The sequence below is a fragment of the Eretmochelys imbricata genome, chromosome 6, assembly GCF_965152235.1.
Source record: "Eretmochelys imbricata isolate rEreImb1 chromosome 6, rEreImb1.hap1, whole genome shotgun sequence".
Classification (NCBI taxonomy): domain Eukaryota; kingdom Metazoa; phylum Chordata; order Testudines; family Cheloniidae; genus Eretmochelys; species Eretmochelys imbricata.
This window is the reverse complement of record NC_135577.1, coordinates 60,810,067-60,832,082: the sequence shown is the minus strand read 5'-3', so window position 1 is coordinate 60,832,082 and position 22,016 is coordinate 60,810,067. Positions and strand designations below refer to the sequence as shown.

Sequence of the window (22,016 nt, the reverse complement as noted above, 5' to 3'; positions counted from 1 at the left end):
AGGGTAGACTAGTTGCAAAATAAACTAGCCCAATGGACAAGAGCAAGACAGCAGCTAAGGTGCCAGAAACCAAGTCTTCAAAAGAAAATCTTCTGCAGCAAGGCTCATATGACATCAGGAAATTCTATTCTACTAGGAGGATGAATTTCTAGCTCTCTCCCCCAAGAGACTGGTTCATCATCTTCTGAGTCTTATTTCATATTCCAACTGAATTCCATAGTCCCAAAAGATGGCCCATGTTTTTAACATCCTTAATATCCCAATGGGAACTGAAAAACTAGGACCTACTCTCTTGAACAAAGTAAAAAAAAGCCACTGAGTAATGAAGGGAGAAAGCACATATCATCTTTAGTGGAATTCCTTTGGCAGATCCAAACAAGGAACTGGTCAGAGATGCCAATTTATTTGGCTGATGAGTTCTGGAATCTCACTCAGTACAAAGAATCTATAACATGTCTGAGGGAAGGATGCATATAACCTGGATGAAAATAAAGATATTTATTTCTTCAATCAGTTCAATCTATTTTTCACAGGTCTCGACAATGCATCTTTGGTCTCTTATATGGAAACATGGAAGGACCAAGAAACTTCGGTTGAAGATGCCAGCTCTGCTAAAGCCAACTACAAGCCATTTCATATGTTTAAATCAATTCACCTATTATGAAAAACTAAACATCCAGGCAGGCTGGTTAAGATGCAAATTGTGCCAACTGGGAGATTGATAACTCACCCTAGAACTCAACACTGTCAGCATTCACTGATGTCTCCTGACATTAATCTGCTTTCTTCACCTAAACTCCTATGACATTCCAATCCGTTATGTTGGCTCAAAGCTCTGGAAGGCCATGGAGCTGCACAAGTGTCACTGAAGGCAGAATTTGTCCAATAAAACCTTTAGTATTACTGACAATGCATGATCATTTAAGAACCTCGCCTAACTTCCAGATGAGCCTACAGGGCTCTCTTTTATTGTAGACTAAACAAAACTAAGAAAGTCTGAGACAAATGTGATACCCTACAATGCCATATTTACAGTCACCTTTTAGAGTAGAACTGCACTTTAAGAAAACATGGCTTTGGTGACAAGGTAAAACCTGTCACTTTGTCGCTATTCTACAAGGGACATGTGGACAGCTTTTCAGACTGACTTTTTAAAAAAATCCAGATTCTTGTCCAGTTGCTTCATTCCTTCTTGCATCAAGTACCCTGAAAAGACAGGTGGCAAACATTGGGGCTATCAGGAGCACAGTTAGAAGCTAACCTGTTCCCGGTCTTTAAACAATTAGCAGAGCACTCATGGCTGCTTTTTTGACAGGAACAGTTTCAATAATAAATATTAAAATAAAAAAACCCAAAATTTAGGACTTCTGTAGCACTGCATCTTTTAAGTTACGTTGCAGACATGGATTGACTGATCCTTATGACACTCCTGTGTGCAAGATAAAGTATTAGTTTCAGCCAGGAAAGGACAGCCAGGAAAGGACAGCCAGCTGTTCTGTCAATGCTACTTCTTCATTGTCAACAAGAATCCCATGCAAAGAGCTTCCACCTTTTTGAGTTCCCAGCTTTCCAGCTGAATTGAAAAAAAAACTATCTTCCTTCTGTTCTTTCTGCAGAGGAAAAAAGAATCCAATGTAACTTGGAGGCATTCAAGCCCCTAAAGTTTAATCATAGAAATAAGATCACTTTTTATTTCCCAGGGGGATTTCCAAGTAAACTGAAAGCCTTCAGTTGTACTATTGTTCCTTGGATCAGCTCTTGAATCAAGGACGCATACTGGGTCAGAGGTCAAGGATTCAGCATCCCTTAGGTGGGACTTAATCCAAACTGTGGCCACTATATGGGTGGGGTGGTGAGTCTGCACCTGTTTAGTCATATGAGCATCTGGTACTCTCTCCACCTTGTACAAGTCACTGCAGACTGGATGTTGTAGCCTCATCAGACACCGCCTTTGGGTGATAAATCCTCTGTACAATGATCCTATAAAAACTGGCTTCCCTTTGTCAAGCTATACATAGTGGTGCTCAGAACCCAGTCTATCAGTCCCCATTATTAGAGATGATGAGCAGAAAAAGGAATTTTCCCATTTGATGATCAGGTTTCTTACCCAAAGATACAATAATCTGGACCCTTCCTAAATCTTGTTTTGTTGACCAAGTGAAGATCCTTTTCAGCTAGTATAATCAGAGATTGGAATATATCTGATAGGTTTCTTAGTTATTGTCTTTTTATTTCCCCCCCGCCCATTAAAGAAAAGTGTGACTGGAGATATTTCCAATAGCCAGCCTTGCGAGAGCTGTTTAGGTAGTCAGGCAGTCTGCCTGCCATGATGTGGAAGAAACGCTCATCAGTCCAGATTACTGAAATTGAAGAGCTGAAACCTAAAATGTACATGTAAAAATCTAAGGATTTTGCTGTTCATGATTAGCAGATCCCTGGACCCTATTTCTATTGGCGTACACACCCCAGATAACTGTCTCCCAGTTATAGTAAAGAATGACAGGTATTTTTTGTTTTATTTAGTCCCTATTGTGATTACTATTTCCAAGGTCCTGTAGACCCCAGAATCACGTGGCCATCTCTCTCAGGTCATTTTATGACTCCCCAAAAGTGTCGGCCATGGAACACTCACAGGATTTTATCATTAAGTGTCAATGCTATTTGGAAAGGGTTTAAAATTAAAACTTCTGAAAAAACAAATTGCCCTGGGAAATAATTCTCCACGAGTGAAAGAAGAGCAGATATGATTGGTCCTTGTGATCCAGGTGTGAATGAAGCACGTTACTGCAGCAATGAAGGCAAGTGTATTAAAATGGGGAGGATGCAAGCAGAACCTAATGCTAGGGGAAAACCCCTCCTCCTGCATTCCACATGCACATCAATACACACCAATGGAAGCAATAAAATTTTCTTCCTTTAGACTCCTTGTGTCAAACTCCCTTGTCCCTTTTCCTGCAGGGCTTGGTACCCTTGGCATGAGCTGGGGTACTGGCAGTTTCACTGTAGGCTTCAGTTCCGCCCTCGTGGCTAAACCAGGGTCCTTGACAACCGGAGTGGCTGCTCCATCTGTTGGACTTCGTTTTCTTTTTTCTGGTTCTTTAAGAAAAAGGAGAACAAGAAGAGAAGCAGAAAAAATAGTATAAGACCAGGGAAAGAAGAGAGTGGGAGGAGGGCAGAAATAGGAAGGGGAATAGGGAGAAAGGATGGGGGGAATGGTGTTAATAAAGCCTAGTGCCTAAGGCAGCATCAATGCAAAACAGTCACTTCTCAGATTTAGAGACTCAAATGGATTTCACCATCAGCAGCACTGTGAAGAGCAGGGACTGAGATGAGCCCATGAGCAGCCAGAATTGTTTTGTATTTTTATGGTCAAATCATTGGCTCCTTCAGTTTGATGTCAGGGACCATGCCCGCTCCTATCAGGCTGGTGAACCCAGAGGAATTTCAAAACCTGTGAAGGCCCCTTCTGTCAATGGCGTAACAACATTCACAAGTGCTAACAGACTGGCACCTAGACATCCCATATCCAGCCATCATCCTCATAGGTCACTATGGTTTGCAGATGGTCTGATACTACTGAAACAACAGGGGAGAAGACTACAGCACTGATGATGGGACACCTACTCCCAGGCTGATCTATCTGCATGAGATGCTTACAATTTTTTCTTTTCTTCTGACACATTAATTGTGAGGTCTCTTCCCATAGAACTGTTCAGAGTGGTGAGACAGCAGCCTGATCAACCCAAAATACCATCTCTGGAGCACCATCCAGTTTCTCTTACTGTGAAGAACTCTCACAATAACGGATGCAAGAGAAATAAGTAACATTAAGGGAAATCAGTTTGCCATTGTGGACTCTGTTGGAGTTGGCAAATACAAATCTTGAGCAAAGTACTGACAATGTCACTCAATCAGCAGGAGGAAATGCTGGAAAAGCTGCAGCTGACTACCTGCGAGTTCATAAATTCATACATTTTAAGGACAGAAGGGACCATTATGTTCTTTTAGTCTAACCTGCATAAAACGGCATGGGATTTCACCAAGTAATTCCTGCATCAGCCCAATAAATGGTGATTGAATCAGAGCAAACTGGAGAATGTGTACAGCTTCACTTAAATTAAAATACTACACTGTTTAGTGAATTAAATATTGAAATTAACAATCAGAACAGCAGCCCCCTGTGGTTTTAGATATTTGATGCAGTTTATTTTTCATTGTCCTCATATTTTCCAATTTCAATATGCTTCAGATTTTTGTATTGACAACATATAACTGCATCATATAAGCTGTCTGGGGCAAAGCTGGAGGTTGTGTAGGGTGAAGTCAGGGCTTTTGACACCTAGCCAGCCATGGGATATAGTTAGAAATTATGGAACAAACAAATTAGCTGGATGTTTCTGATACTCCCTATTTCCCTTCTATCGAATAAGAATCCAGTCAGAACACATTTTATCTTCCAACATTTTGCTGTGGCCAGAGAGGTGAACTAAAAGCAGTACTGAGCAACTCACTCTGAGGTGAGAGATTTGCTTCCAACAGATCAGCCAGAGGAAAGAGCAATTAGCCAAATGTTTTCCAAGGTAAGTCAGGGTCCCAGAGCAGCTAATTGGGTAATGGATCATTTGATGTGATCTGTGGTCTTCTAGCAACTTAACTGTAAACATCAGAGACAGAAGCTGTGTTTTGCTCTTTCCTCTTTTGTGTGTCTTTTTCTTATTTTATATTAAAACACATCAGACTTTAGCAACAGAACTTGAGAACTAAGAGATACCACCTAAAATGGACTCTGTCCCCTCTGAGGACACTTAATACCATGTGAGATTACTGTCAAGTAAGAGTTTTCCCTTTAAAAGTCTCTACACAAAGAGAGCAAAAATAAGGGAAACTGCTAAAAGGGAGGTTTAATCTTTTAAGTTTTGAATGTTTTAACTTTTTTATATTTTATGTGCATTTAACAAATGTTTTAAAGATTTTTCTTCTGTGTTTGGTGATGGTACCAACAATGAAATCAAGTCCCCGGAAAAAGAATACCCAAATCCAAATTGCTGATATTAATTTGGTGGTAAAAAAAAAAAAAAAAAAAAAAAAAGAAAGAAAAGCAGCAGCAGCAGGATAATTTAAAAACATAAAAAAACCCCTATCAGATTTCAGACACAGGGTGATGTTAAATGTGAGTTTGTTCCTCTATTTCAATTTCGTCAGCCGCACCACCAACACATAGAACAACATTAAGCACAGTCACCTTTTTATCACATACAAATTCCCTTTGTGCTTTCTCAGGGCCTAACTGAGGCTTGGACCTTGATGGGAGCAAATGGTTAAGACTGAATTTGGACTAGATCAAAAAGATGCTGGTGAGATGAGGGAGAAAGGCTCATGTAGAAGAATGGAAGCAGACTGTACCTGCCCTTTCACTTGGTGGTAAGTGCTACTTTTTCCTGTAGGTGCATAGCCACAGGGAACTGAAGGATCATTCACTGCTCCTGCATCTACAGATAGTGCTGGTTTATAGTGATTTTTCCCCATCTGTCCGGGCATTTGTCACAGCTACACTTTGTCACAGTCATGCAGGTCCCTTCCCCTCCAAGCTGGATTAATAAACTTTATTTCGGTCAGCTTCTGGAAGTTTCTGCTGGCACGAAACATAGTTGCCTATCTTGTGAGTGGGGTGAGTCCATGTAAACACATTACACTGTGCTCTGCACATAGTACTGGCTACTTACTCAGTTCCAGATGTAATTCAAGGTGTTCATTAGTGCAGTGGTTCTCAAACTTGTGTACTGGTGACTCCTTTCAAATAGCAAGCCTCTGAGTGCGACCCCCCCCCCATAAATTAAAAACACTTTTAATATATTTAATACCATTATAAATGCTGGATGTAAAGCAGGGTTTGGGGGTGGAGGCTTACAGCTCACGACCCACCATGTAATAACCTTGCGACCCCCTGAGGGGTCCCGACCCGCAGTTTGAAAACCCCTGCATTAGAGTCTCTAAAGCCTGGTATGATCTGAGACCTAGCTAGAGACACTACCTCTTATATCCAGTCATTCAAGATGTGGTCCAATGAGGGGTGTCTGCCTGGAATTCAACTCTCTGAGGATGTGGATAGGGCATTCTTAGCTGAAGGCCCCCACTTTTCGAACTCACACTTTATGTTTGTCTCTCAGAGCCCCAGTCTTTAGATCAGGTTGCACAACTTGTGTGTTCAGTCAAGCATTGGAGATAATTTTGATTTGGCCATTTGGATGTATTAGGCAAGAAAGTGTTGTTTCAAGCGCAGTATGTTTTTAGTAATTATGATACAGCACCTACGCACCTCAAGGCTATAAAAAGACATTCACGATACACAGACGCACACAAAAGCTAACTCCAGAACCGTGACCCTGCATGCTCCTGTGCACTACACGCGGACATGATACCTTTGTTATAATAGTGAGTGTGCGCTATCTCCAGTAGGCCAAAGACACTGGCCATGCCTCCCAAGCCAGCGTTTGCATACGACTGCTCCAGACTTGACACAGTGCATTTCAGCAAGTCCAGCATCCCTTTGTAAACCTTGCGGTTGATTTCCTGCAATGAGAACCTGGGCAGTAAGGATGCTTCACACATGAGAAATTCATCCCAGCATGAACACACACACACTCACTCACTCTAGCAGGGGTTCGCAGATCAATAACCCGTTGCGCAGAAACCATTTTCTACTATCAGGGTTTAGGAGTAATCTAAGATATTGCCTCAGAACACCCTCAACTAATCAAACCTGGGCATGAACTAGTCTGAGTAATGTGAGGGAATGGAGCACTGACCATGTCCTGGATGACATCCTGCTGAGCATCCTCCTCTGACTGGATGGTGCGGTTCAGTTTGCTTAGTACAAAGACGCGGAGCTGTTCACTCTCCAATAGACGCCGGACTCTCTTCATGTTCAGCCACCCAACGCCCTGCCCATCAAGAACATTGTGCACAACCTCCTTCAGGAATTGTTGGTTCTCACTGCAGGATGGAGAGACGGGAGTAACAGGCAGAAAGCAGTTACACCTAGGTACTTGGGATCTGTACGCATATGGGGTGACCTGGCCTAGACAACTGCACAAACTCGTTCCATGTAAAAACTAAGCTTACAAGTGGTGAATCTAAACCTGGTTCAACATACTGCTAACCTAACTATGTTCAGTCCAATCTGTGTACTATAGTAACTGTCCTCACTGAACTGCTCAAAGCAATTTGTCTGCTGCTAGCTATTCTGCTGCAGCATCTAACATACATCCCTAATGCAGTCTGACTACACTACTGTAGTATCTAACCTAATCCAACTGCATTTAAACAGGAGCAACAAAGGGAACAAGAAGAGTCCAGTAGATCTGTCAATGCTTTTCAATTCTCAGGACCGAGACAAATGGTCTATAAAAGGGGACTCATTCCTTAATTTAGCACTTAATTCAGGAATCAGAAACCTCTAGGAGCCCATTCTGAAAGAGATGAGGCCTCTGAGAGCTCTCAAAAATATACAGATTTGAGCATAGACTAAGGCCATCAATACCTTCAGACTTCCTGTGTGAAAGCATCTTCTGAAAGTCTCAAACTTCAAGGTGTATACACTTCCCAAAGGCAACTAGCACAGAAATATAGCTTTGTATTCAATAGCTAATCTGATACAGACTTTTTCACAGGGAGTCTGGAACTGCCCTACCATCCATATGTATGCAGAAAAGTCAGGACAAGTATTTTTACCTGGAATTGCTGGTTCGCCCCTGAGGTGATGGAGATTCCCTCTTCACTGTTGGGCTGTGCTTAATAACTGAAGACTTCTGATCCACCAGGGCCCTTCTGTTCCCTGTATGGGAAAGGAGACAGGATGAGAGAACAGTCATCAAAAAGGCAATCCACACCCATGGCAGAAAGAGACATTAAAGTCAGCTAATGCTCCAGTTAAATTACAGATAATAGACTTCAGACAAAATGGAAACTCAGAAAAGCAACAGCATATACCGTATTCTAGCATCACACATGGGCAGAAAACAGTAATGGGAACAATGCAGAAAGAGAAAAGATGGTAATGGAAGCTGGAGGTGAAGGGCAAGAGAAGCTTGGCTGCTCTGCATGCAGTTCCACCACAAGAACCATCTTTGAATTAGACACATTATGTGTAAAAGCTCAATGCATTAAGGGGTGACTAGTATAGATCATGTGATACTGGTTACCCAGTGAGAAAGTTAGCCCAAAAGGCAGGCACAGAGGATGCTGGGAGTTGTTACATCATGCACAGCTCATGCTGTAGGGAACCCACCTTCATTGTTTACAGAGCCAGCTTCAGTAATAATCTCCATTATAGTATTTAACCCAAATACTGGGACACAAAATACACAATTAGTAGTGTACTACAAAATCTCCACCATCTCCAACCAAAAGCATAAGTTAGTAACCAGCTTCCTCCCAACCCTCCCTCAAAATCAAACCCAAGTGACACTACAGTAGGAAGGGTTCCAAAGAGAGCATTGGGCCAGCCAAATTTATGAAACAGATTGGCCAAATTTCAGGGCCAATGTACAGCACCTTCCATTTCACCGGCACTATCAAAAACATCTGCCCAATTGAGAAAGTGAAGAGATGTGCATGAAACAAAAACTAAAGAAAGGGGTGGAAAGAGCTCATGGAGCAGTGATGAAATGGAAGTTACAGAGGAACAATCCCAGCATCATCTTCCCTTAGAGTTACAAACACACACTCAGGAAGTGCAAGAGTTATTCAGCAATTTAAAACTACACAACAGAAAAAAAAAACATTTAAAACAAATCACATGCGCAAGGGAAACTTCACCCAGGCCAGCATTTACACACACACGAGCATCTATACATGCACAAATGGACTGAACTACAGGCTAGAGAAAGCCCTTCCTTATGTTTCAACACTCACACCAAAGGTCCTGTTGGGCATGTCTATACTGCCCCCAACAACGAGCCTCTCAGCCCAGGTTAATAGACTTGGTTACCAAGGCTCGCACTAGTGCTCTAAAAATAGCTGTGTAGACAGCGCTTTGAAGTTGCTGCTCAGGCTGGAGCTCAAGCTCTAAAGGCCTAAGCATGGGAATGGGCTTCAGAGCTCGAGCCCCAGCCCGAGCAGCACCTTCGAAGTGTTTTCGACTCAGCTGTTTTAAAAGTCTTTGATCTGGGCTGAGAGGCTTGCTGCTGTGGGCTGTGCAGACATACCCATAGAGTTATAGCTGTCAAGAAAAGAAGGGAACAAACTGCAGGAGATGAGAGGCAAAGTATGAACATGGTATGGTAAAACCCATCACTGTTTTTTTCCAATGTGTGGAATCAATAGCAAGTTTAACTAAGACAACATTCTTGTACACTGCCCACCCCAGCCATGCTTCCTACCCTTCACAATTGCATGTGGGAATACAGCCAATGGGTGGAATGTGGATTCCCAGAAAGTAATTGTGTAAAATCTCCCCTAACATTTCCACCAGCCCAGCCCCACCTCTCCTCATTTTACACCCAGATCAGGATTTCTCAGTTCACAAACAAAAATGGAAGTTAACACACAAAACCCAACTTTTGGCCTCTGTTACTACAAGGTCAAAGGTCTGCAAAATGTTATACCAACCTTCATTCAAATCCCTTCCCACTTCCAGATTAAAGTAATCTTTACCGATGAAAATGATGAGGGGAAAAATAAAATCAACGAATTAAAACAAAACAATAAATTCTAATGATATAGAAGAACTTAAAAAGCAAACAAATCCTTTGCCCAGCTCAGCAACTGAAAGATTTCAATGCAAAAAATAATGAGAAGCCCTGATCCCCCTTCTGTTAACAATAACCACCTCCAGGGTTAGCCATGCTGGGGCAATTCCCTAGTGTAATAATTTCTCCAGTCCATATTGTCTTAATGCATTGCAAGGGAGAAGGAAGTACTCTGCTTACAGCTGTATCCAGGAGCTTAGGATCAAATCTTCACTCCTGAATGAGAGCTACTGTGCTAATATTTTGCCTCTCTTTAGGAGATTTTTGATCTGAAAACTGAAAGAACACTTTACAAACATTATTTAAGCCCCATAATCTCCATGGGAAGTAGGTGAGCATTATCTCCATTTTACAAATGGGGAAACTGGGACAGTGCTAAAGTGACTTGCCCAAATCTATATAGCAAGTTAGTGGTAGAGGAGGAGTAGAACCCAGAAGTCCTGATTCCCAGAGTCCCCTACTCTAACTACTAAAGCACACGAACATAGCATAGGCAAGGAAACCTCTCCATCCCACAAAACACCCCAAGTGATGGGAAGAAGTCCTAATGAGAAAAATCAAAGAACTATCCAAGATGAACACGGATCCAAATCCCCGGAATGTCTTACATCCCCAAAATCTGTTTTGAGGGTGAATCCTTGGACTGCTTGGTAGCCAGAAGCATTGCAAAGGCAATAGCAGGCAAGGGGAGGAAGTGGTTACCTTTCAGGCTGGGGAAGGGAGTGTTCTTGTCTCTCCCAGCTTTGGTTGGTAGGGCTAAGTTGGACAAACTGAAACTTGTGCTGTGGTTCCTGTACAGGCTGCCTACAACAGAAGGTGAAACAATCAAATGTCTCTAGTGCTCAACATACACTCTCCCCTCACTCTTCCTGCAATTCATGCTTTTATCAAGATCTCAGTAGCTCTACATCCCCACTATTGGATTAACCCTCTATATTCCCTTGTGTCCCAAAAACCAAACATGCTCCCGCTTACAGTTTAACCCTTTCCTGCTAAAAGTCGGAATTTTTTTAAAGTCTGTAAAAATCCTATTTTTTTATACTATGCTCATAAGCCATGGTATCCGAGCACCTTGCTGTTGCTGCAAATCACTTTGGTATAGTAATATCCCACTCTCTACCCTAGGTTTAGAGACACCAGATTGTGTCTTCAATGCTTCCAAACTTGATTTTCTACCTTGAGTAATTTACTTGGTACCACTTGAGAGAACAGAATTCCAAAATGATCATAAAAACATGCAATCCTGAGATGGGGACTATGAGCAGGGCCTCATGTACTCTGTGACTCTGGAATCTGCTATGGAATCCATTCTTGTCACAGAATTGTGCTCCAGAATCTGAGCTTTCCATTTTTTTAAAATTGTGTTTCTAGCACTTATAGGTAGTAAAAAAACAAACCAAAAAATCCTTGAAAACATGACTGAGTGTAACCACAGCACTGCCATCTGTCCCATTCTGCAGATAGTCTGAAACAACCCCATTCATATGAGCAGAGCAGTTGAAGGCCCTGAAAAGATGATCATTTAAAGATCAACAGTTCACTATTTTATTCTATTTAAAGTCTTAAAGGAAAGATCCTCTCATGGATTGGTTAAAAGATAGTAAACAAAAGGTAGGAATAAATAGTCAGTTCTCAGAATGGAGAGAGGTCAATAGTGGTGTCCCTCAGAGGTCTGTACTGGGACGAGTGCTATGGATCTGGAAAAATTGGTAAGCAGTGAGGTGGCAAAATTTGGAGACGATACAAAACTATTCAAGATAGTTAAGTCCAAAGCAGACTGCGAAGAGCTACAAAGGGATCTCACAAAACTGGGTGACTGAGGAACAAAATGGCAGATGAAATTCAATGCTGATAAATGCAAAGTAATGCACATTGGAAAACATAATTCCCACACTACATATAAAATGATGGGGTCTAAATTAGCTGCTACCACTCGAGAGAGAGATCTTGGAGTCATTGTGGATAGTTCTCTGAAAACATCCACTTCATGTGCAGCAGCAGTCAAAAAAAGCTAACAATGTTGAGAATCATTAAGAAAGGGATTAATAATAAGACTGAAAATATCATAGTGCCTCTCTATAAATCCATGGTACGCCCACACCTTGAATACTGCATGCAGATGTGGTCAGCCCATCTCAAAGAGATAGATTGGAATTGGAAAAGGTTCAGAAAAAAAGGCAACAAAAATGATTACGGGTATGGAACAGCTTCCGTAAGAGGAAAGATGAATAAGATTGATATTTTTCAGCTTGGACAAGAGATGACTAAAGGGGAATATGATAGAAGTCTATAAAATCATGACAGGTGTGGAGAAAGTAAATAAGAAGCATTATTTACTTCTTCTCATAACACAAGAACTAGGGGTCACCAAATGAAATTAATAGGCAGCAGGTTTTAAACAAACAAAAGGAAGTATTTCTTCACACAACACACAATCAACATGTAGAACTCTTTGTCAGAAGATGTTCTGAAGTCCAAGACTATAACAAGGTCCAAAAAAGAACTAGATAAGTTCATGGAGGATAGTTCCATCAATGGCTATTAGACAGGATGGGCAGGGATGGAGTCCCTCGCCTCTGTTTGCTAGAAGCTGGGAATGGGCAACAGGGAATAGATCACTTGATGATTACCTGTGCTGTTCATTCCCTCTGGGGTACCTGGCACTGGCCACTGTCGGAAGACAGGATACTGGGCTAGATGGACCTTTGGTCTGACCCAGTATGGCTGTTCTTATGCTGCACCAGTCACCATGGTATCAGAACACATAGCTATTTAACTGTTAATCATTTTAGCAGAAATATCAAGGTAACGTGTTTATCCCACTATTCCAAACTACCTCCTCTGTTCCTCTAAGTGTCAAAAGCCCCAACTACCCTCTCGCTCTGCTTCTACTTCACCCCTGAAAACTTATAATATTCAGTTACATGTCAAGAGAAAAATCTGCAAGATATTAAAAACTGTATGTGTTGGGGCAGGGTAAAGAAATTGAACTTAATATTGAAATAAACAACACGGCAGGAAACTGCATTGATTACCTGTTTCAATATAGAAAATAAATTATCTAAATACCTCAATTTTTAAAATTTAAATTAAGCTGCCTCATAATTTCCAGTCTGCTACACCAGAGCACTAAAGAATTCAAGGCCCTTTCTACAGAATGTAGGCCCATATTACTGCAGAGTATATAGGGCACTGGAAGGTTAACAGGTCCTGTGACTCCCAGAATGACGTGTGGCAGAGCTGGTGAGAGATTGACAGCTAAGCTGCCATCTTGGGGAAGTTTCAAATTGCTCTCTCCCCTCCCCACTTCCATTCCTCTCCACAAACACTAAGGTAGAATCATTAAAACCAGTTTAGAGGAGGCAATGGTACATACTGGCAAAAGACATAAGGCCCCCAAAACCTTCGCTGCTGTTGTTGGAGATGGTGGAATTTGGAGAGCTGCCCCGTGAGTCCGACTCCGCATCAGAGTCATTGGCCAGCTTTAAACTGTTAGGACGTAGTAGCTTCTGTGACCTGGAAAAAAAAAAAAAAAAGTTCAGCTGTTATTCACACCCCAGTACAGACTCCAGCTGCCATTAAATCCAACAGCAGGGATCTCCCACACTCAGACAGCCTCTAGGACCCATTCCACAGCAGTATGACCAAACTGGGGTTAAATACAGGAAACATGAGGCACAAGTATATCCATGTTTATGTTTCTATTACGTGCCAGGAGGGCACATCATAATGTCTCTGTGCTCATAAGAACCCTAAGCTTTTTAGCTTTTTTTTCCCCCCCCCTAAATAAGATCACCCATCACTATGGTATCTAAGCGCAATGCCTCTTGATTCAGTGAGGCAAGTGTTCATATCCCAATCGTCACTGGAGATTTGCAAGTTCCTGCAACCAATATCTAAGGATGACATCCTAGAACACTTTCAGGAAAATGTCAATAATTGTGTCAGTCCCCCAGATTTAAACATAAGTCTGCAGTTAGCGTCTGTGCCCAGCCAGGAGGGGCCGCAGCTGCTCATCACCAACTGGAGAGACTATCAGGACATGTCTGGGATGTAGGAGATTCCTGAGGAAAAGAATGCTAAACACCGAAGTACTGGAACTAACAAATTTAACCTCACCACGCCTTTACTGAAGAGCAAGTGATGTGGGAACCTTACCGATTCCCAATCAGATCCTGGTTGAATCTTGGGGTGTAGCTCTCCTCCTCTTCATCCTCTTCCTCAGTAGGAAACCCATACTGTGGTTCAAAGTATGGATTATCATACTCTCGTTTCTTCACCATTCCCTCCACGGAGCTCATGCTGCCAGCTGGGCTTTCACTCTCACGACGTTCCAGATTCATCTTGGGGAAGTTTGGTTGCAGCGGCAAAGAGGGAAGGTGATTTGAAAACTCAGCAATCATCTTCTCCTCCATCTCCGCTGAATCTGCTGACTCCTGTGGACCAACCAATTCATCACTTTATCAATGCACACTCCCATAGAACTATAGGATAGAGCAGGGGTGGCCAACCTGTGGCTCCGGAGCCACATGTGTCTCTCTTCAGAAGTTAATATGTGTCTCCTTGTCTAGGCACCGACTCCAGGGCTGGAGCTACAGCCGCCAACTTTCCAATGTGCCGGGGGGTGCTCGCTGCTCAACCCCTGGCTCTGCCACAGGCCCTGCCCCCACTCCACCCCTTCCCGCCCCCTCCCCTGAGCCTGCCATGCCCTCGCTCCTCCCCCCTTGACCCCAGAGCCTCCTGCACGCCACGAAACAACTGATCAAGAGATGCTGATCAGCGGGGCTGCCAGGGGGCAGGAGGCGCTGGGAGCGGGGTGGGGGAGCTGACGGGGGGCTGCTGACGTATTACTGTGGCTCTTTGGCAATGTACATTGATAAATTCTGGCTCCTTCTCAAGCTGGCCGCCCCTGGGATAGAGGAGAAAAACCTTCTCAGGCCAGGCATTCTGAGGGAGTCTGCATGCCATTCCCACTACCAACTCCTCTAACCTGGGCTTTAAGATCTGCAGTAATGGTGCCTTGATTGCCTTTCTGGAGCTTTATTTCGCTGCCCAACAAATCTTATCATTAAATATTCCCTTCGTTTTAGGCTAATTGCTCTGAATCCCACTATCGCACGGTAACGGGGATAACTTCCTGCTCTTGTTTTCTCCACTCCCCTGGCAAGTTTGCTCTTTTTCATTTTCATCAGACTATGCAAAAGCAGCTCCTCCCTCAGTCTCTCCCAGGACCTTTGTCATCATTATATTTTCTCTCCATGGGCAGAGTTGTACCTGCTATTCAGGGGTGGCTGCTCCAGGTCTACAGAAAGCAGCGAAGTTGCCTCCTTAGTTTTATATTCTATTTGCCCAGAGATCCAACTGATTATTAAAGTTTCCTATCGCCCCTTGATGTCTGAGACTCACTGTTTTCCAGAGATCCTCCCAGTTTGTGTCCATGCTCCCCATCCTTGAGAGCATCGTTTATACTACCTCATCTCTGAACCTGTAGCCATCACCACCCCAGCATCTCCAGCTCACTGCTAAGCCTGCTTCTGTTCTGTGTGTTTGCCACTTCTCCCACTTAGTGTTCCCCACAAAATCTGATCATATTTAAATTTACAAAGTCTTCTAGACCCTTGTGGTATCCCCACTCACTACAGCCTTAAATGCCAACCCCCTTTGAGGGATTTTTATTTAGCTGGTATTTGTCCAGCAAATACAAGAATATGAGTTACCGATATGGATGAGTCATTAAATTACTACCACTTACAAGTATAAAATAGTATGAACCTTATCATGGGAGTAGTTCATTCAAAATATGCGTATATATTGTGATTCTATATTGGGTGTCTGACTGAAACACATATATACCTTCTTCACTGTCTACCCTCTACCTACTGGCTCCATAATTTTGCCATACCAGTTCTCCCATTCCCCGAACCAACCCCACACAGTGCCAGAGGGGTGAGGGAACTTACTCTCTCAGCTATAAGGCTTGGTGCCTCATTCCTGACCACGGGCTGATAGGGATAGGAAATACAGGACTTGTACTGAAAGGAAACATTTCTGGAGAACATAATTCTGCAAGCAAAGTCAGCTTTGTCTATGAAAAGGGTGAAAAATTCATCTACCCAAGTCCATTTAGCAGGAGTCACCCTCATCCCAATCCCATTTGCCTAGACTCCTCCCAGTCCTAGCACCCTGTGCCTGAGCTTGTGAGTGCAATAGTCCTAGTACACACATGATTCACCCCATGGATGACAGTGCTGGGGCTGCTACTGGCTGTAGTGCTGGAACTCGAGCGAGGCTGGTTGTTGTCCTGGGAGCTTTCACTGTCCAGAGCCTGCACATCCAGATCCCCTGAATATTCCTGGAAGTCATCAAACTCCACCTCACTGGCATCACCCAGGGCTGCATGTGTCAGAGGATCAACATCTGCAAACACATGACCAGGCATTAGAGACTCCTCACTACTCCAGCCTCTTGCCTAATGCACAGTAACAACTTCCCATCTCATTAATGAACAAAAACTGCTCAGTGTTTTATTGTCCAACATGGGAAATGAGTTGGGGTTTCAATAACAGTTTCTTAAGGAAGAAAAACTACTATCCCAACAGAAACTCTTGTTGGCAGCCTCATCAGAAGCCATAGACAATTCTCTCTTCGCTCTCTACTAAAAATGGTTCTTTCTGGTCAGGGCTGATGAGCACTGATTGGGTACTGTGAGGTAGGGGGAAGCTTGCACTACTGGTGCCCATGCTGCACATCTTCTGTGGATAGAGCACTTTAGTTTCCTGGGTTGTTAAACTAGCTCCTGTCACCAATACTACGTTCAGTTCATTCCTCTCTCCTAAAGATCTTTTGGAGAGTGATGCTTACAGAAAGGAGAAAGTTTCTTCCTCTGACTGTCCCAGGCTGCAGCAGAATAGGCTGAGAGTCTCTCTTCTACATAAGAGCAGACCATAATGTACCTGCCTCTCACTCTGAATGAAAGATTTAGAAGAGGCAACTTTCTCAAAGTGCAGGTGAATGGGGATGGAAGGTCCATACAGGCCCAATGAAAGTGCAGCTTAGGAGGTTAATTACTCACTTGGGGTATCGCCATTAATGTTACATTTCATCATCTCGCTGACAAAGTCACCAAGGGAGGAGTAGGAAGAACTTGAGTCGTCATAATCCATGCTGTCGCTACCACTAGGATGAGAGAGAGAGATGAGAGGCAGCCAAACAGCAACACAGGAACTGGATGCTACAAGGTATGGATCATTAGCACTGCTTTATGGCCTTTCCAAGGCTCATGCTGCACTGATCCCTCTGAAAGGGTCATAGCAGCTTTGCTGGCCACAAGCCGGAGGTGGAGGCAAATTTTTAAGAGAGCACACTGAGACACTTTGCACCTCAGAGTAGCACCCTGGAACCCTCATATTCACCACTGTCATATAAAGTATGCCTTGTGAGGTATCGTTTTAAAATTCTTGATCTGTTGAACATTAATATCCTGTTGGATTGTATGTGCTATCATTATATGTGAAGTTATGAAGCACTGCTATATGTGTTACTGAAATATACAGTGAGGTTGGGAGATGCCCACAGCCAACCTTTCAATTGCTACAAAGGAGCTGCCAGATGTGCTGATGGCCCTTTAAAGGGAATCCACTCTCTCAATGGCCATCCCAGAGACTTCTCAGAAAGAGCACGTATGCAATGGAGACTGCTTGACAAATGGGGACTGCCTGATCTCCATGTCACAGCAAAGAACTTTCCAGCAAGCTGGAAGAAAAGATAAAAGAAGGGAAGTATCATCATCATTTGGCCTCTCTCCCCCCATGCTCCCAACTCAACATCTGGAAGAACATCTGGAAGACAAAAACTGAACTGGGGAAGGGTGGTCTGAGCCTGTGTAATGAGGAACTGTAACCTGCTTGTGCCATCTGTCATGGTAAGATACTGCTTGATTCAAATCCTGCATAATTTGTAGAATTTAGATTGCAAATTTATTTTTATTTCTTAAGTAACCAACTTTGATCTCTAAGCTTGCTACGTATAATCACTTAAAAATCCCTATCTTTCTGTAGTTAATAAATCTGTTTTATATTTTTCCTAAAACAGTGTGTTTTGGTTGAAGTGCTTGGGACATCTCAGCTCAATTTACAAAGGCTAGTGTGTGTCCATTCCACATTGAGAGAGTGGCAAACTACTTAATGAACTTGCACTGCCTAACGGGCCTTGATCAGTGAAGACAGTACAGTTTTGGGGTGTAGAGATGGAGGGAATTGGCTGGAGCCTCTCTATTGATGGTTCATGAGCGGCTAGGAGATCACTCAGTGTAACTCAATTGTGTGTGTCCCTGCCTGTGGATTCTGTGTAAGTGCAGTATGTATCAGAGGTTCGTAGCTTGACATCAGCATCACGGTGTGAGAGACAACCAAGGTTGGTGGATTTGGGGTCTCAGCAGTCCCACAGTCCAGGATGCACCCCTGGGACCCCTTCACAAGCACATTTAAAAATTCTGGGGTAGGTGAAGAGAAGATGTGAAGAGCAACTCACTGGCCCTCATCAAAGTGCTGTGAACTGAGCACTTGTAGCCATGGAGGAGTGTTTGAGCTTTCAGGAGAGAGGAGGGGAAAGCATAAGAGAATCAGAAAGCACAAAGCCCTTCCTTGCTAGGCTAATAACAGACTACTCCCGTTAATGTGCTTGGTGCTGCACAGAATGTAGAGAACAGACAAGGTCCTGCTCTGAAGAGTTTGCAAGCTGAGAGACAAACAAAAAACAACAGAGCAGAGACACAGCTTTGGGGGCTGGGATAGAATCACCACTCAGAAGGGCTGCAGCTATTTATGTTTTACTAAATTCATGAATAGTTCTTCCTAAGCGGTAGATTAGCATTGAGAGGCTTCATGTAGCTTTGTGTTTTGAGGAGGGATTTGAAAGAAAGGAGGGATACTTGTTGCAATAAGGGAGGAAGGACAATCCATGAGCAAAGGGCAGCATGGAAGAAAGCAAAGAGAGGAGCATGGCAAAAGGGAGTTTAGAAATCCAAGTGGACCAAAGGGAGTAGGACGAATCAGAGGCAAAGGCAGAGTGATGTTAAAAAAAAAAAACTTGAAGACGAAGAGTTTATGAAAGCCAAGGAAGGGAATCGGAGGCAGCTGTGACACAGTCAGAGCAGTGAAGAAAAATTACTTCAGCAGCAGTGCGTTTTATAGACTGAAGAAACAAGGTGGGAATCTTTGAGGTCAGAGAAACAGGTTGCAATGGCAAAGCAAGAGATGACCAGAACATTTACAATGACCTTTAGTTAGTAACTGAATAGTGTCATAGAATCATAGAATATCAGGGTTGGAAGGGACCCCTGAAGGTCATCTAGTCCAACCCCCTGCTCAAAGCAGGACCAATTCCCAGTTAAATCATCCCAGCCAGGGCTTTGTCAAGCCTGACCTTAAAAACTTCCAAGGAAGGAGATTCCACCACCTCCCTAGGCAACGCATTCCAGTGTTTCACCACCCTCTTAGTGAAAAAGTTTTTCCTAATATCCAATCTAAACCTCCCCCACTGCAACTTGAGACCATTACTCCTCGTTCTGTCATCTGCTACCATTGAGAACAGTCTAGAGCCATCCTCTTTGGAACCCCCTTTCAGGTAGTTGAAAGCAGCTATCAAATCCCCCCTCATTCTTCTCTTCTGCAGGCTAAACAATCCCAGCTCCCTCAGCCTCTCCTCATAAGTCATGTGTTCTAGACCCCTAATCATTTTTGTTGCCCTTCGCTGGACTCTCTCCAATTTATCCACATCCTTCTTGTAGTGTGGGGCCCAAAACTGGACACAGTACTCCAGATGAGGCCTCACCAATGTCGAATAGAGGGGGACGATCACGTCCCTCGATCTGCTCGCTATGCCCCTACTTATACATCCCAAAATGCCATTGGCCTTCTTGGCAACAAGGGCACACTGCTGACTCATATCCAGCTTCTCGTCCACTGTCACCCCTAGGTCCTTTTCCGCAGAACTGCTGCCTAGCCATTCGGTCCCTAGTCTGTAGCGGTGCATTGGATTCTTCCGTCCTAAGTGCAGGACCCTGCACTTATCCTTATTGAACCTCATCAGATTTCTTTTGGCCCAATCCTCCAATTTGTCTAGGTCCTTCTGTATCCTATCCCTCCCCTCCAGCGTATCTACCACTCCTCCCAGTTTAGTATCGTCCGCAAATTTGCTGAGAGTGCAATCCACACCATCCTCCAGATCATTTATGAAGATATTGAACAAAACCGGCCCCAGGACCGACCCCTGGGGCACTCCACTTGACACCGGCTGCCAACTAGACATGGAGCCATTGATCACTACCCGTTGAGCCCGACAATCTAGCCAGCTTTCTACCCACCCTATAGTGCATTCATCCAGCCCATACTTCCTTAACTTGCTGACAAGAATACTGTGGGAGACCGTGTCAAAAGCTTTGCTAAAGTCAAGAAACAATACATCCACTGCTTTCCCTTCATCCACAGAACCAGTAATCTCATGATAAAAGGCGATTAGATTAGTCAGGCATGACCTTCCCTTGGTGAATCCATGCTGGCTGTTCCTGATCACTTTCCTCTCATGTTCCCCACCAACCTGTCATCAGTAGGTTCAGAATCCGTTTCCTTCTCTATGGGGACACTCAATGCTTCAGCCAGCTGCGAATTGCTATCATAGACACGGTAGTGGATTGGTTGAAGCTGGTGAGCATACCATTTTGGTTTGTCACCAATCAGGGCTGGGTCGAACATGTCTGCAAAGAAAAAAAAACAGGAAAAAGGAGAGTTAAATAAACTTCGTTATTTGTATTATGGCAACACAGAGAGGTCCTGATTAAATGAGGCCTCATTGTGCTAGGCACTATAAAACCACATAGGAACAGAGAGTCCCTGTCCTGAGGAGCTTACAGAGTGCAGCCAGACAAGACACAAATAGGTGAAACAAACAACAGAGGGAGGATAACAATGACAATAATTCAACAGAAACCCACAACCAATTGGGACAAGGAGGTTTCAGTTCAAGACTCATTTCAAGGACCCTTACTGGAAAAGAAGGTCCCTTCCACAGCAAGAATAGGCTCCATTGCTGGAACGGTGTGTTGACTAGCCAACTTCTTTCCCAGCAGTGTCTTCATATTAGAAGCTTCTGAATTAGAGAGGGTGAGGGGAAAGGCAGGACCAGGACTTACTGTTGTGGATCCTTTGAAAAGCATAGTTAGTTGGGTTGAGAGACCACTCTCCGAAGTATTCCACTGCTTGTGTCCTAGACAGCTTGTCTGCGAAAGCTGTCTGCTTTGGCCTAGATGCAAGAAAAGAATTGGCCTGAAAGGCCACCACAGGCCGGGGGAAGAGGCGAAGGGTGCGGGTGTGCATCTGGAAACCCTGCAAAACGTTTGGTGAGTTGAAGAATCTCACCATAGCAACCCTAAGAAGAAAATAGATGGTAATATGTCAGATGCAGACATGGAACCTCAAAAGGGGAGGGGGGACACACAGGGCCTTTAAATGTTACACAACAGGCAACATTTCCACCCAGGAGTGTTTCCCAAAGGGAAGGGTGATACAAGATAGGAATGGGAAGTGTGACTCTCACTGGGAAAAGGGGTTTTCTCGAGAAACTGCTTTGGTTTAACTTTCCTTTCCCTCACAGCAGGTGCTTTGTAAACCCAACTCACACAAGGCTTGTCAGCCCAACCAACTGCTTCTGGCAAAGAAGCCCCTTCATGATTGATCATCCCTTATACCAGCCAGTAGAGTTGCTAATAAGAAGACAGGTTTCTGGGGATTACATTTCTTACAGTGAATATGACTGGTGGAAAGCCCGACCGTTCTCCTTTCACTACAAACTGTTGTTTTCTCTCCTTTAGCCAGTTCCTTACCCACCTTACAATTCTTGAACTAATCCCCACCTCTCCAATCACTAGTAATTTCCCATGTGGCACCATGTCAAATGCTTTACTGAAGTCCAGATGGGTTAGATCTACTTCATCTCTCTTATCTAAAAAATCAGTTATCTAAACAAAAGAAAGATATCAGATTAGTCTGACATGATCTACCTTTGGTAAACCCATGCTGCAATTGATCCTACTTTCACGCCTTTAATTATTCTTTCCATCCAAATTTGTTCTAAAGCTTTGCATATTATTGAGGTCAGATTAACGGGTCTGAAGTTGCCTTGATCACTTTATTTCATTTTCTTAAATATAGATAGGACGTTTGCTATTCTACTGCCATATTGTACCACCCCCATCTCATAGATCTATTAAAA

At 43.4% G+C, this 22,016-nt stretch overlaps 1 protein-coding gene across 5 annotated transcripts in view; it reads right to left on the bottom strand.

Annotated features, from left to right (window-relative positions):
* The window catches only part of MADD (MAP kinase activating death domain), a 101,128-nt gene that overhangs the window by 62,393 nt on the left and 16,719 nt on the right, over positions 1–22,016 (bottom strand). For 2 of the 5 annotated variants that reach the window (XM_077818659.1, XM_077818663.1), the window contains 11 exons: positions 20,938–21,173; positions 20,346–20,502; positions 16,822–16,925; positions 15,973–16,166; positions 13,908–14,185; positions 13,126–13,265; positions 10,452–10,553; positions 7,732–7,834; positions 6,807–6,993; positions 6,420–6,570; positions 2,890–3,096 (listed from right to left, as the gene is read on the bottom strand). In XM_077818659.1, the coding sequence (XP_077674785.1) occupies positions 2,890–3,096; positions 6,420–6,570; positions 6,807–6,993; positions 7,732–7,834; positions 10,452–10,553; positions 13,126–13,265; positions 13,908–14,185; positions 15,973–16,166; positions 16,822–16,925; positions 20,346–20,502; positions 20,938–21,173 (1,859 nt within the window). The remainder of the gene's footprint in view (positions 1–2,889; positions 3,097–6,419; positions 6,571–6,806; positions 6,994–7,731; positions 7,835–10,451; positions 10,554–13,125; positions 13,266–13,907; positions 14,186–15,972; positions 16,167–16,821; positions 16,926–20,345; positions 20,503–20,937; positions 21,174–22,016) is intronic. The other 3 variants (XM_077818662.1, XM_077818661.1, XM_077818664.1) reach the window with 3 other exon arrangements.